This window comes from Symphalangus syndactylus, chromosome 6 (assembly GCF_028878055.3).
Source record: "Symphalangus syndactylus isolate Jambi chromosome 6, NHGRI_mSymSyn1-v2.1_pri, whole genome shotgun sequence".
NCBI classification, from domain to species: Eukaryota; Metazoa; Chordata; class Mammalia; order Primates; family Hylobatidae; genus Symphalangus; species Symphalangus syndactylus.
Window position 1 is genome coordinate 22,585,259 of NC_072428.2, and position 9,912 is coordinate 22,595,170.

The 9,912-nt window shown below is 49.6% G+C and overlaps 1 protein-coding gene across 1 annotated transcript; it reads left to right on the top strand.

The window, feature by feature from the left end:
• The first annotated feature begins 537 nt into the window (after window positions 1-537).
• Window positions 538-3,284, top strand: C6H11orf91 (chromosome 6 C11orf91 homolog). Its single transcript, XM_055281986.1, has 2 exons — window positions 538-1,119; window positions 3,034-3,284. Exons 1-2 carry the CDS (start codon window positions 624-626, stop codon window positions 3,117-3,119), a joined length of 582 nt encoding a protein of 193 aa, XP_055137961.1. The 5' UTR covers window positions 538-623; the 3' UTR covers window positions 3,120-3,284.
• The last annotated feature ends 6,628 nt before the right edge of the window (window positions 3,285-9,912 follow it).

The following is a 9,912-nucleotide window of genomic DNA, read 5'->3' on the forward strand; positions in this document are numbered from 1 at the left end:
GAATCTTCCTCAACACTGCTGAAGTTTGGCAGATACATGGGTTGGCTCTAACGGCCATTCCCAATCAATCCTCTTCTCCTTTGTCTGCCTCCCACAGTAGTGGATGAAAAATCAGACACTGATTTTCTCAGACTTCTTTGCTGTGGGCGCGGCCTGTGAGGCAATGAGGTAAGTTTGCTGGTGCAGAGGCCAGGTTTCTAGGAAATACTTTTCTCCCTGATGAGAGAAAGAGAGGAAGCCTGAAGCAAGCTTTCTCCCGCAGCCCTGGCCCGCTCCCTATTCTGGATGAGGGTATGCTGGGATATGACAACGGGAGCCAGGGGCGTCGCAGAGCCAGAGCGAGGCGGTGGGCAGAGTCGAGGGACGGGAGGCGAGACGAGGCGAGCCAGGGGGCGTGGCTTTCTCACTGCGGGCGCGGCCAGCCGCCGGTGGGCGGGGCCACGTTCCGGGACGTGGTCGTCCGGGCTTTGGAACCCCGCCTGTTCGGGGCGGGGCTGAGGCGAAAGGGTGGGGCCGCGCTCCGTCGGGGCGGGGCTTGTGGAACCTCGAAACCCCGGCGACTCGGGGCCTGAGCGCGCGTCTCCCGGCGCGGGGTTCCTCCCACGCAGACCCTCATTCAAACGATGCCAAAGGGGCGGCGCGGCAGCCACAGCCCCACCATGAGCCAGCGGTCGGCCCCGCCCCTCTATTTCCCGTCCCTCTACGACCGCGGCATCTCCTCGTCCCCGCTCAGCGACTTCAACATCTGGAAGAAGCTCTTTGTACCGCTGAAGGCGGGCGGGGCGCCAGTGGGTGGGGCGGCGGGGGCCGGGTCCCTGCCCCAGGCGCCCCTCGCCCCGGCGCCCCCGCCCCCGCCACCACCCGGCCTGGGTCCCTCCGGCGAGCGCCCCTGGCCCTCGCCCTGGCCCCCCGGCCTGGCCTCCATCCCCTACGAGCCTCTGCGCTTCTTCTGCTCGCCGCCGCCGGGGCCTGAGGTGGCTGCCTCGCCCCTGGCCCCCCGCCCCTCGACCCCCAGGCTCGCCTCTGCCTCTCACCCCGAGGAGCTGTGCGAGCTGGAGATCCGGATTAAGGAGCTGGAACTGCTCACCATCACTGGGGACGGCTTCGACTCCCAGCGCTGTGCGTGACCTCGTCAGGGCCACCGAGCCCAGCCTTAGCCTGCCCTGGCTCCCTCCTTGGCTCCATGCCCCGCCCCGAAATGTAGCCTGGTTTGACTCCAGCCCCCAGTAGTCCCAGATCCAAAATCTATCCCCTAGCACCCAGACTCCCTTATCCTGGACTTCAACCGACTCCTCCCCCCACCACAGATCTGAACTTCATGAGCCTCTTAGTCCCAAACTCCATCCTCCCTCCATCCTAAACCCTTTGGGTAATCTGGACTCTGAGCCTCCACACCTGGAACTCCATCCACCACCACCCCATCCCGAACTTTAATCCTCCTGCACAGTCATCCTCTTACCCTGTACTCTGGAGCTCCACCCACCACAGACAGTCCCTAAGCTTTAATGTTTGGTCTTAAACCGGGGCTCTCCATGGGGGGAAGGTGAAGTAGGTGACTGTCAGTTGTCTGTAGGGGGAAGTGGGAGTTGTGCAAGAACCACAAGGCCCAAGGCCGTTTCCTGGGCAGCTTTGGGACACTCCACTTCTTAATGCTGGAGGGCAGCCCACCTGGGACTCTGTGGCCTTGGCACCGGCAGTTCTCTCACCAGGATCCTGGGCTGATATCTAGTCTTAGGTCTGAAATCTTAGGGCTCTGGACCAGGGGAGACCAGGTGTGCTGATGCGGGCAGGATCCCTTAGACTACTAGCTGAATGACTCCTCCCTGTTGGAGGGTAAAGTTGTTGAATGCATTGTACTCCAAGAAGGACCTATTGCAAAGCAGAACTTTCAGTAGCGGTAGGTTGTCCTGCAGACTTTGTCTTTCCCATCACTTGTTTTGGCTAAGGCTTGTCCTTGACCACTGGAAAAGGGCAGATAGTTCTAAAAAGATCATTCCAACTATTGTATATAACGGCTTAAGTTGGCTTCCCCTGCCACACAGAGAAGGGAAGTATGAAATAACCTAAATGCTTAGGTCCACGTGGCCATGGAAATGGTCTTCAGTTCATCAGACACACTGTAATGCACCCTTTCTCATAGCCATAGAAGGAAAACAGTCCCTAGAAAAACTGGGCTTTGCTAAGTCCTGGATTTCTTAACTATGAATACATAGTATTATGTATGTAATACATAATAATGAATACATATTATGTAATATGAATACATAGTATTATGTATGTAATACATAATAATGAATACATATTATGTAATATGAATACATAGTATTATGTATGTAATACATAATAATGAATACATATTATGTAATATGAATACATCGTATCATGTATGTATTCATAGTTAAGAAATCTTAACCAAATACATAGTTAAGAAATCCAGGGGCCGGGTGTGGTGGCTGGCACCTGTAATCTCAGCACTTTGGGGGGGCCAATGCGGGCAGATCATTTGAGGTCAGGAGCCTGACCAACATAAGGATCATTGAGGACCAGCCTGACCAACATGGTAAAACCCTGTCTCTACTAAAATACAAAAATGAGCCGGGCTTGGGGGCACGCATCTGTAATCTCATCTACTCGGGAGGATGAGGCAGGAGAATCGCTTGAACCCAGGAGGCCAAGGTTGCAGTGAGCCAAGATTGTGCCACTGCACTCCAGCCTGGGCGAAAAAGCAAGACTCCCTCTCAAAAAAAAAATTAATAAAATAAAATAAAAGAAGAAGAAGAAGAAGAAATCCAGGACTTAGCAACTCTGACTGTAAAAACACATGTAACTGGATGTGTTGCATGTACAGTCAGAACCAGTTACATGTTTTTACAGTCAGAGTTTTCGGTTTTTTGTTTTTTTTCTCTCCCATCTTGGATCAGAAATGGGGTTTTAGGTTCAAGGAAGCACAGTTGCTTCCCAAGAGTTTGCTTTGGAAGTGTTAGGAAAAGCCCTTATCTCTATTACAGCTAAGTTTGTTTTGCTCTCCCGCAGATACATTCCTGAAGGCGCTAAAAGACGAAAAGTTACAAGGACTGAAGACCAGGCAACCCGGAAAGAAGTCAGCCTCTCTCTCCTGAGGAGCTGCCCACCAGAGCTTGGGCAGCCACCTCCTTAGGTGTTAGTGCTTAGATAATGTGTCCCATTTGTCATTTCAAAGATGGTTATTTTCTGTTGTGTATTTACCGCTGTTCTTGCTGCTACCAGCATGTACTTCACATACAGTGCCCGCTTTGCGTGGTAAATCTCATGGTCTCTCTCCTCTCTATGTGCTGCTGAGGGAGCTCTCTCACGGTGTCTAGAAGCTGCTGTCCAGCCGGCATTCAAGGTCTCCCGAGACTGGGGAGGGAACGCCCAACACTTCCACAGTCATGCACACCAGAACAACAGATTATCAGGAAGGAATCGGGAGAAACCAAAGGCAATACATATATTGGTTCTACTGCTGTGTCTCTGCTCAGAAAGGTTCTTTGAGGACTGGAATAGTGGGGGTTTGATGTGTGGTTTGTTTTTTTCCCCAAACATATTTACTCCTTGGAAGTTTTTGGTGTTTTGATTTTTTTTTAATGTTTTTTTGGACCACAAACTCTCTGATAATCTTATCAAAGCCCTGGCCCTTCCTAGAAATCCATATATTCAAGAAATATTTATTGAGTGCTTATTTTGTGCCTAGGCACTTGGGATTGGGGATGGGGGAGAGACAGACAATAAATATTATAAATAAGTAAATCATAATATGATATCATAGAAGATGACATGCTAAGGGGGAAAAAAAGCAGAGTAAGGATTGCCAGGGTGGGTCAGAGGAAGGCAGGGCAGAATTTCACATGGGGTTTCTTGAAGAGGTATTATTTAAACAAGGTCTGAAGGAGGTTGAGGGTCATAGCCATGTGGCACCCTAGGGAATGTTCCAGGCAGAAGGGCCAGTGCAAAGGCTGCTCCAAAGATGGGAGCATGGCAGCATTTTTGAGAACCAGCAAACAGTCCAGATGGCTGCAGCAGGAGGAGTGAGGGGAGAGTGGTAGGGGTGAATACACAGGGGGCCCATTTGTATAGAGGCTTATAGTCACGGTAGGGACTCTGGGCTTTACTCCAAGTGGGACAGAATCATTAGACAGCCTTCTGGGGAGTGACAGGATCGACTTGTGCTGCTGTGATATGAACAGACTACAAGGGTGCAAGCAAGGAGGCAGGGAGAGCAGTCAGGAGGCTGTAGTAATTAATATTCCAGCTAAGAAGACCATGCTGAGCCCAGTGTGGTGGTGCACACCTATAGTCCCAGCTACTCGGGAGGCTGGGGTGGGAAGGATCGCTTGATCCCAGGTGTTCAAAGTTACAGTGAGCTATGACCATGCCACTGGCATGCCAGCTTGGGCAACAGAGCAAGACCCTGTCTCTAAAAATTAACCAAGTAAAAGATCATGTGGGTAGCAGTGGGTGTGGTGAGAAATATCAGGCAATTGAAGCACAGAGTGCTAATCTAAGCTAGGAGAACACAGGTGGAACAGGTTTTGGTGAGAAGGAGGAGTACAGGTGGAACAGCTTTTGGGGGAGACAATCAGCAGTTTTATTTGGGATATGTGAAGTTTTTAGTGTCTGGTAGACCTCCTGGTGGAGAAGCTGTGTAGCAGGGGCCCATATAAGCCTGGAGTTCAGGAGAAAGCCTGGGCTGGAGGTACACGTTGGGGAGTTGCTGACAGGTAGGTTTATTTAAAAAACGAAGTCAAATGAAATCACCGAGGGAGTAAGGGTAGGGAGAAAGAGAACCAAATATTGAGGGTGGAGGCACTCTCACTTAAGAAGATGAGGAGAACAGGAGGAACCTGCAAAGGAGAATGAAAAGGAGTGGAGTCAGGTGTCTCGGCAGCCAAAGGAGGAAGTGGTCGCCTCTGACAGACAGTGCCGACAGGCCGAGTAAGGTGAGCCTGAGAATTTGCCCTTGGATTTTGCCACATGTTAGTACTGATCTTGCCAGAGAAGTTTTGGTTGAGTGATAGGGGTAATGCCTGACTGGAGTGGTATTAAAAGTGAATGAAAGGGGATGATTTGGAGACAATGGGTGTAGCTCACGCTTTAGAGGAGTTTAGCTGCAGAAGATCACGGAGAATGAGAGCAGTGGCTGGTAGGGCAAGTGGGGATAAGAGAAGGTTTTTATTAAGATGGGAGAAATAACCATGGCCTGAGAGAAATGACCCCAAAGAAAAAGTGATGACGTAGAAGAGATCTGGGAAATTGCTGGAATGGTGTCCTAGAGTGGTCAAGAGAGGTGGTGTCTTAGTCTGTTTTGTGCTGCTATAACTCCACAGACTGGAGTATCTATAAAGAACAGAAATTTATTCTCACAGTTCTGGAGGCAGGTAAGGTGGAGATTAAAGCACCAGCAGTTTGGATCGTGATGTCTCTGCTTCCAAGATGACGCCTTGAATGCTCTGTCTTCTCGTGGCAGAAGAGCAGAAGAGAAGAGGGAACCCACTCCAGCCAGCATTTTTTTTTTTTTTTTTTTTGAGACGGAGTCTTGCTCTGTCACTCAGGCTGGAGTGCAGTGGCGCAATCTCGGCTCACTGCAAGCTCACACTTTTAATAGCGACGTGAATTCGTTCATGAGAGCTCTGCCTAGATTCTAAACACCTCTTCTTAGGTCTCTCCTCCCAGTACTGTTACACTGAGGATAAAGTTCCCAACGCATGCATTTTGGAGGGGACAAAAACATTCAAACCACAGCAGGGGGGATCTAGTTTACAGTAAAGAGATTGGCTTTTGAGGGGAGCCGAGATGGCTCATTTGTAGTAATAGGAGTTACATCTGTGGCATGGGGGTACAGATGCCGGTAGATGGGTAAACGGGGAGGTAGGAACCCTAGAATTTGCGTACACATGCACAAAAGTTTGTCCAGCTACCTCTATCTTGAAGACACAGAGGCACATGCCTACGAGGCCAGGCTGCAAACCCTGGAACTGCGCCCAGGAAGCCAGGTGGAAACTGGCAAGCCACAGAGCTCGTGCCCCCACTACAGGGGCAGCGGACACCCAGCTCCAGCTTGTTGTTGCCAGGGCAGCAGTGTGAGCACAGGGCCAGGTGAAAGCTGCTGGTTTCTAAATCTTAGCAATGAATTCAAATGTTTCCAAAACACTATGCAGGCCAAGTAAAATAAAGGTGGAAAGTCCCCCAGACGTGGTAACCTCTGCTCTACACACAGAAACCCGCCTACTCCAGGCAGAGATTCCAGGCCCTTCCGGAATCCAGATATTGATTCCAGGAATCAATATCTCCCCAGGAAGAAGCTAGATTTGAGCCCTAGGCTGGTTGCTACCAGAGAAGCTCCTTCATTCTCCCAGAAAACTTCAGGCTGGCCAGGCTAGAGGGCAGTGAAGGGCGCGGGGTGGGGGGTGGAGAATCTTAATAAGAATCAAATGGGAACAAACCAGGCATCAGGAAAACCAAGTGCAGAGCTCAGATGGAGACAGAGATGTCTGGCATGGCCTTGCTTCTTTCCCCGGAGTCCCAGTAGCCCTCCCCAGGCCGTATTCCTTAAAAGTGCCCACCTGCTAAGTGCAAACCGTGTGCTGGGCACTAAGGGAGTCGGTGGAGTTGAACAATTTAATTCTCACTGCCAGCTGGTGAAACAGATACTGTTCTTGGCATGTTTTACAAATGAGGAAGCAGAGGCTCAGGGAGGGAAAGTGGCTTACCCACAGGCACATGGCGAGGATGTGGCAGGGCTGGGTTTAGAACTCAGGTCTATCAAGGCTACCCCAACCTCTCCTTCCACAGTGAGGAGCAGATACAGGAGAAGCTTTAGGTGAGCCGTAAAAAAGAAGCATCCGGCATTTCTTCCAGGAACTCTCATCCCCTTGCAGCCCTCAGGTGTCCTCTTGATGCCCTTAAAATGGTGGGTGGCAGGGCCGACCATTAGGGATGATGACGCAACACTTGCTTGGCCCTGACCCCTCAGTGCTCACACACACACCTGTGGAGGGGCACCTGCAGTAGGTATGGTCTCCTGTCCTGAATCCCCTGTGGCAGCTGAGACCCAGTCTTCTGGAGATGGCTGCACCAGGCAGGCCACCACTAGACACTATTCACATCAACCAACCACCTTCGCACTTCCTGCAGACCCAAGCCAGAGAAGATGTATAGGTTCCTATCTCAAGTACTAACTCCCACCTGCACTTGGGAGCTCTTGTGGTCAACTGGAGGCCTTAATTGGGCTCAATGGAAACCAGTACCATCATGGGGGTACAGGGGCCCATGTGCCATTCCTGTGGTACAAGTCCTTTTAATCCAGGTTTAGCTTCTGGGTCTCCAGTTATAGAGAGAAAAATCTGGAAAAGAACAAACAAGAGTTCACAATACAGTAAGGGAAATATAATCAAAATAGTTTCACTCAGGATGAATAAGTTCTGGAGCTCTACCTGCAGCATGATGAATATAGTTAATAATTGTTGCATACTTTTTGTTTGTTTTTTTTTTTGGAGACGGAGTCTCGCTCTGTCGCCCAGGCTGGAGTGCAGTGGCGCGATCTCGGCTCACTGCAAGCTCCGCCTCCCGGGTTCACGCCATTCTCCTGCCTCAGCCTCTCCAAGTAGCTGGGACTACAGGCGCTCGCCACCACGCCTGGCTAATTTTTTGTATTTTTAGTAGAGACGGGGTTTCACCATGGTCTCGATCTCCTGACCTCGTGATCCACCCGCCTCGGCCTCCCAAAGTGCTGGGATTACAAGCTTGAGCCACCGTGCCCGGCTTGTTGCATACTTTTAAAAAGCAATGTAATAAAAGTCATCAACACTTACTGGCAGTTTGTAGGTATCACACATTGTATTAGGTTTTTTACATGGACCGCCTCACTCCATCCTTATAATGACCTTTCGAGGTGGGGACTGCTGTCCTCATTTTACAGGTGACTAACATGGAGGCACAAAGAGGTAAAGTAATGCGAGTCTGGTATTGCAGCTAGTAAATAGGAGAGGTAGAATTCAAACTCGGGGCTGTCTCCAGAGCCTGTGTTCTGGTCCACTGGGCCCACAAAGCCTCCTGTGAGCATAATGAACAGAGCAGTGTGGGGAGTACAGAGGGAGGTCCGCCAGGTTCCTGCAGGAAATGCGTGGCACACCCAAATTGGCTGATTTGAAGAGCGTTTAATAAAGGGATTATGCTATAAACTGAATGTTTGTGTCCTTCCAAAATTCATATGTTGGAACCTAATCCCTGTGCAATAGTATTAGGAGGTGGGATGTTTGAGAGGTGATTAGGTTATGAGAGTGGAGGGTGGAATGAGATTAGTGCCTTTATAAAAGAGGCCCAGGAAGCTTATTCACCGCTCCTACCTTCTATGAACTAGGAAGCTGGCCCTTACCAGCCAACGAATCTGCTGGCATATTGATCTCGGGCTTCCCAGCATCCAGAACTATGAGAAATTTCTATTGTTTAGACACCACCCGGTCTATGGTATTTTGTTATATCCGTCTGAATGGACTAAGAGTGTTTACAAAGATGTGGGCAGGGAATGTGGATTATCACCCGCCGAGCTGTTGCTAACCCTAGGCGGGTAGGTGTGAGAGGAGGGAGTGGTTGCCAGAACCTGAGAACAGACAGTGCTGTGTGGAAAGGGTCCTTCATAAGTGTGACCCTTGTCTAGGGCCACAGGTAGCCCACAGTGACCCTGCAGAGAGGGAGCCCCTGCAAGAGACAGATGGGGAGGACACTGAGGTCAGGGTCTTTCAATACACGTAAATACTGGTAGGGGGTGGTTTTGGTGTTGCCTAGGTTGCTTCCCACAACTTGGCAAGAGAGAATGGGGTTGATAGTTTGGTAGTATTACAGCCAAGGCCCCAGAAATGCCCACACTCAGCCCTGCCACCTCCCCACTCACCCCATGTCTTGGCCTAACTTTGGGCACAGGTCCTGTTACCGTCGGTTGGTGGGATGTAATTGTCATGTAATTGACAGCCCCTCAGAACAAAATGAAACAAAAGAGTCTGTTCCTCAAAGAAAAGGGCGCTTGGCAGAGGAAAGCAATAGAGAGCTTGATTGAGAGAACACCACATGCAAGGAATAATAGATAAATGCAGTGGTGTGCCAGAGCCAGTCTGTATGGGCTCATGAGAACTAATTGCCAAATTTTCAGGAATGTTATGAGCTGGTTATTAAATACAGCCATTATTAAAAATTAAACCATATCAACTTTTAATTAAATCATATTTAAGACGAAGGTAACAAATATGCACAATTCATCACTTCCTAATTATTTTGCTACAGTTTTCTATCATCTGTACTCCTGAGCTCATTTGTGCCTATTGTGTCTGTGTGGTCGAAATACTACATAATGGTGTGCTAATGTGCATATCTTCTGAATGATGTCATGTGGGTTTTTTGAAATTGGCCACAGTGAGTGTATTTACAACAAGGAAATTGGCAAATGTACAAATCAGAGTTGGCTCCCTCGGACCTCCACTGAGAAGAGTTGGTTGAAAAGAGTTTACTAGCACACCACCAGCTAAATGAAAAACAAAAGCACCGCTTTATTTGTAGCTGAGCTAGAAGGAAAGCTGTTTTGGAGCATTCAAAGCTGGGGTATGGTATAAATGAAGCTCACTGCTTCCTCTGGCTTGATTTGCCCACTCAGTGCCAGACAGGAAAGAGACAAGAGCCTGATTCACCCGTCCACGGAGGCAGGCTTGTCCTGGGTCTGACTGTTGCATGAACTCAGGGAAGAAGGAAAGCCCAATGTGCTGACTTTATATATTTTTTCTTTTTAATGCTTTTTAGAGACAGAGTCTCGTTCTGTCACCCAGGCTGGAGTGCAATGGTGTGATCTTAGCTCACTGCAGTCTCTAACTCCTGGGCTCAAGTGATCCTCCCACCTCAGCCTCCCAA

Excerpts from the sequence above, each read along its gene's own strand:
- C6H11orf91 (XM_055281986.1), top strand. The coding sequence starts at position 624 with ATGCCAAAGGGGCGGCGCGGCAGCCACAGCCCCACCATGAGCCAGCGG. Across the intron at positions 1,120-3,033 it reads CGGCTTCGACTCCCAGCGCT|ATACATTCCTGAAGGCGCTA; the intron begins GTGCGTGACCTC and ends GCTCTCCCGCAG.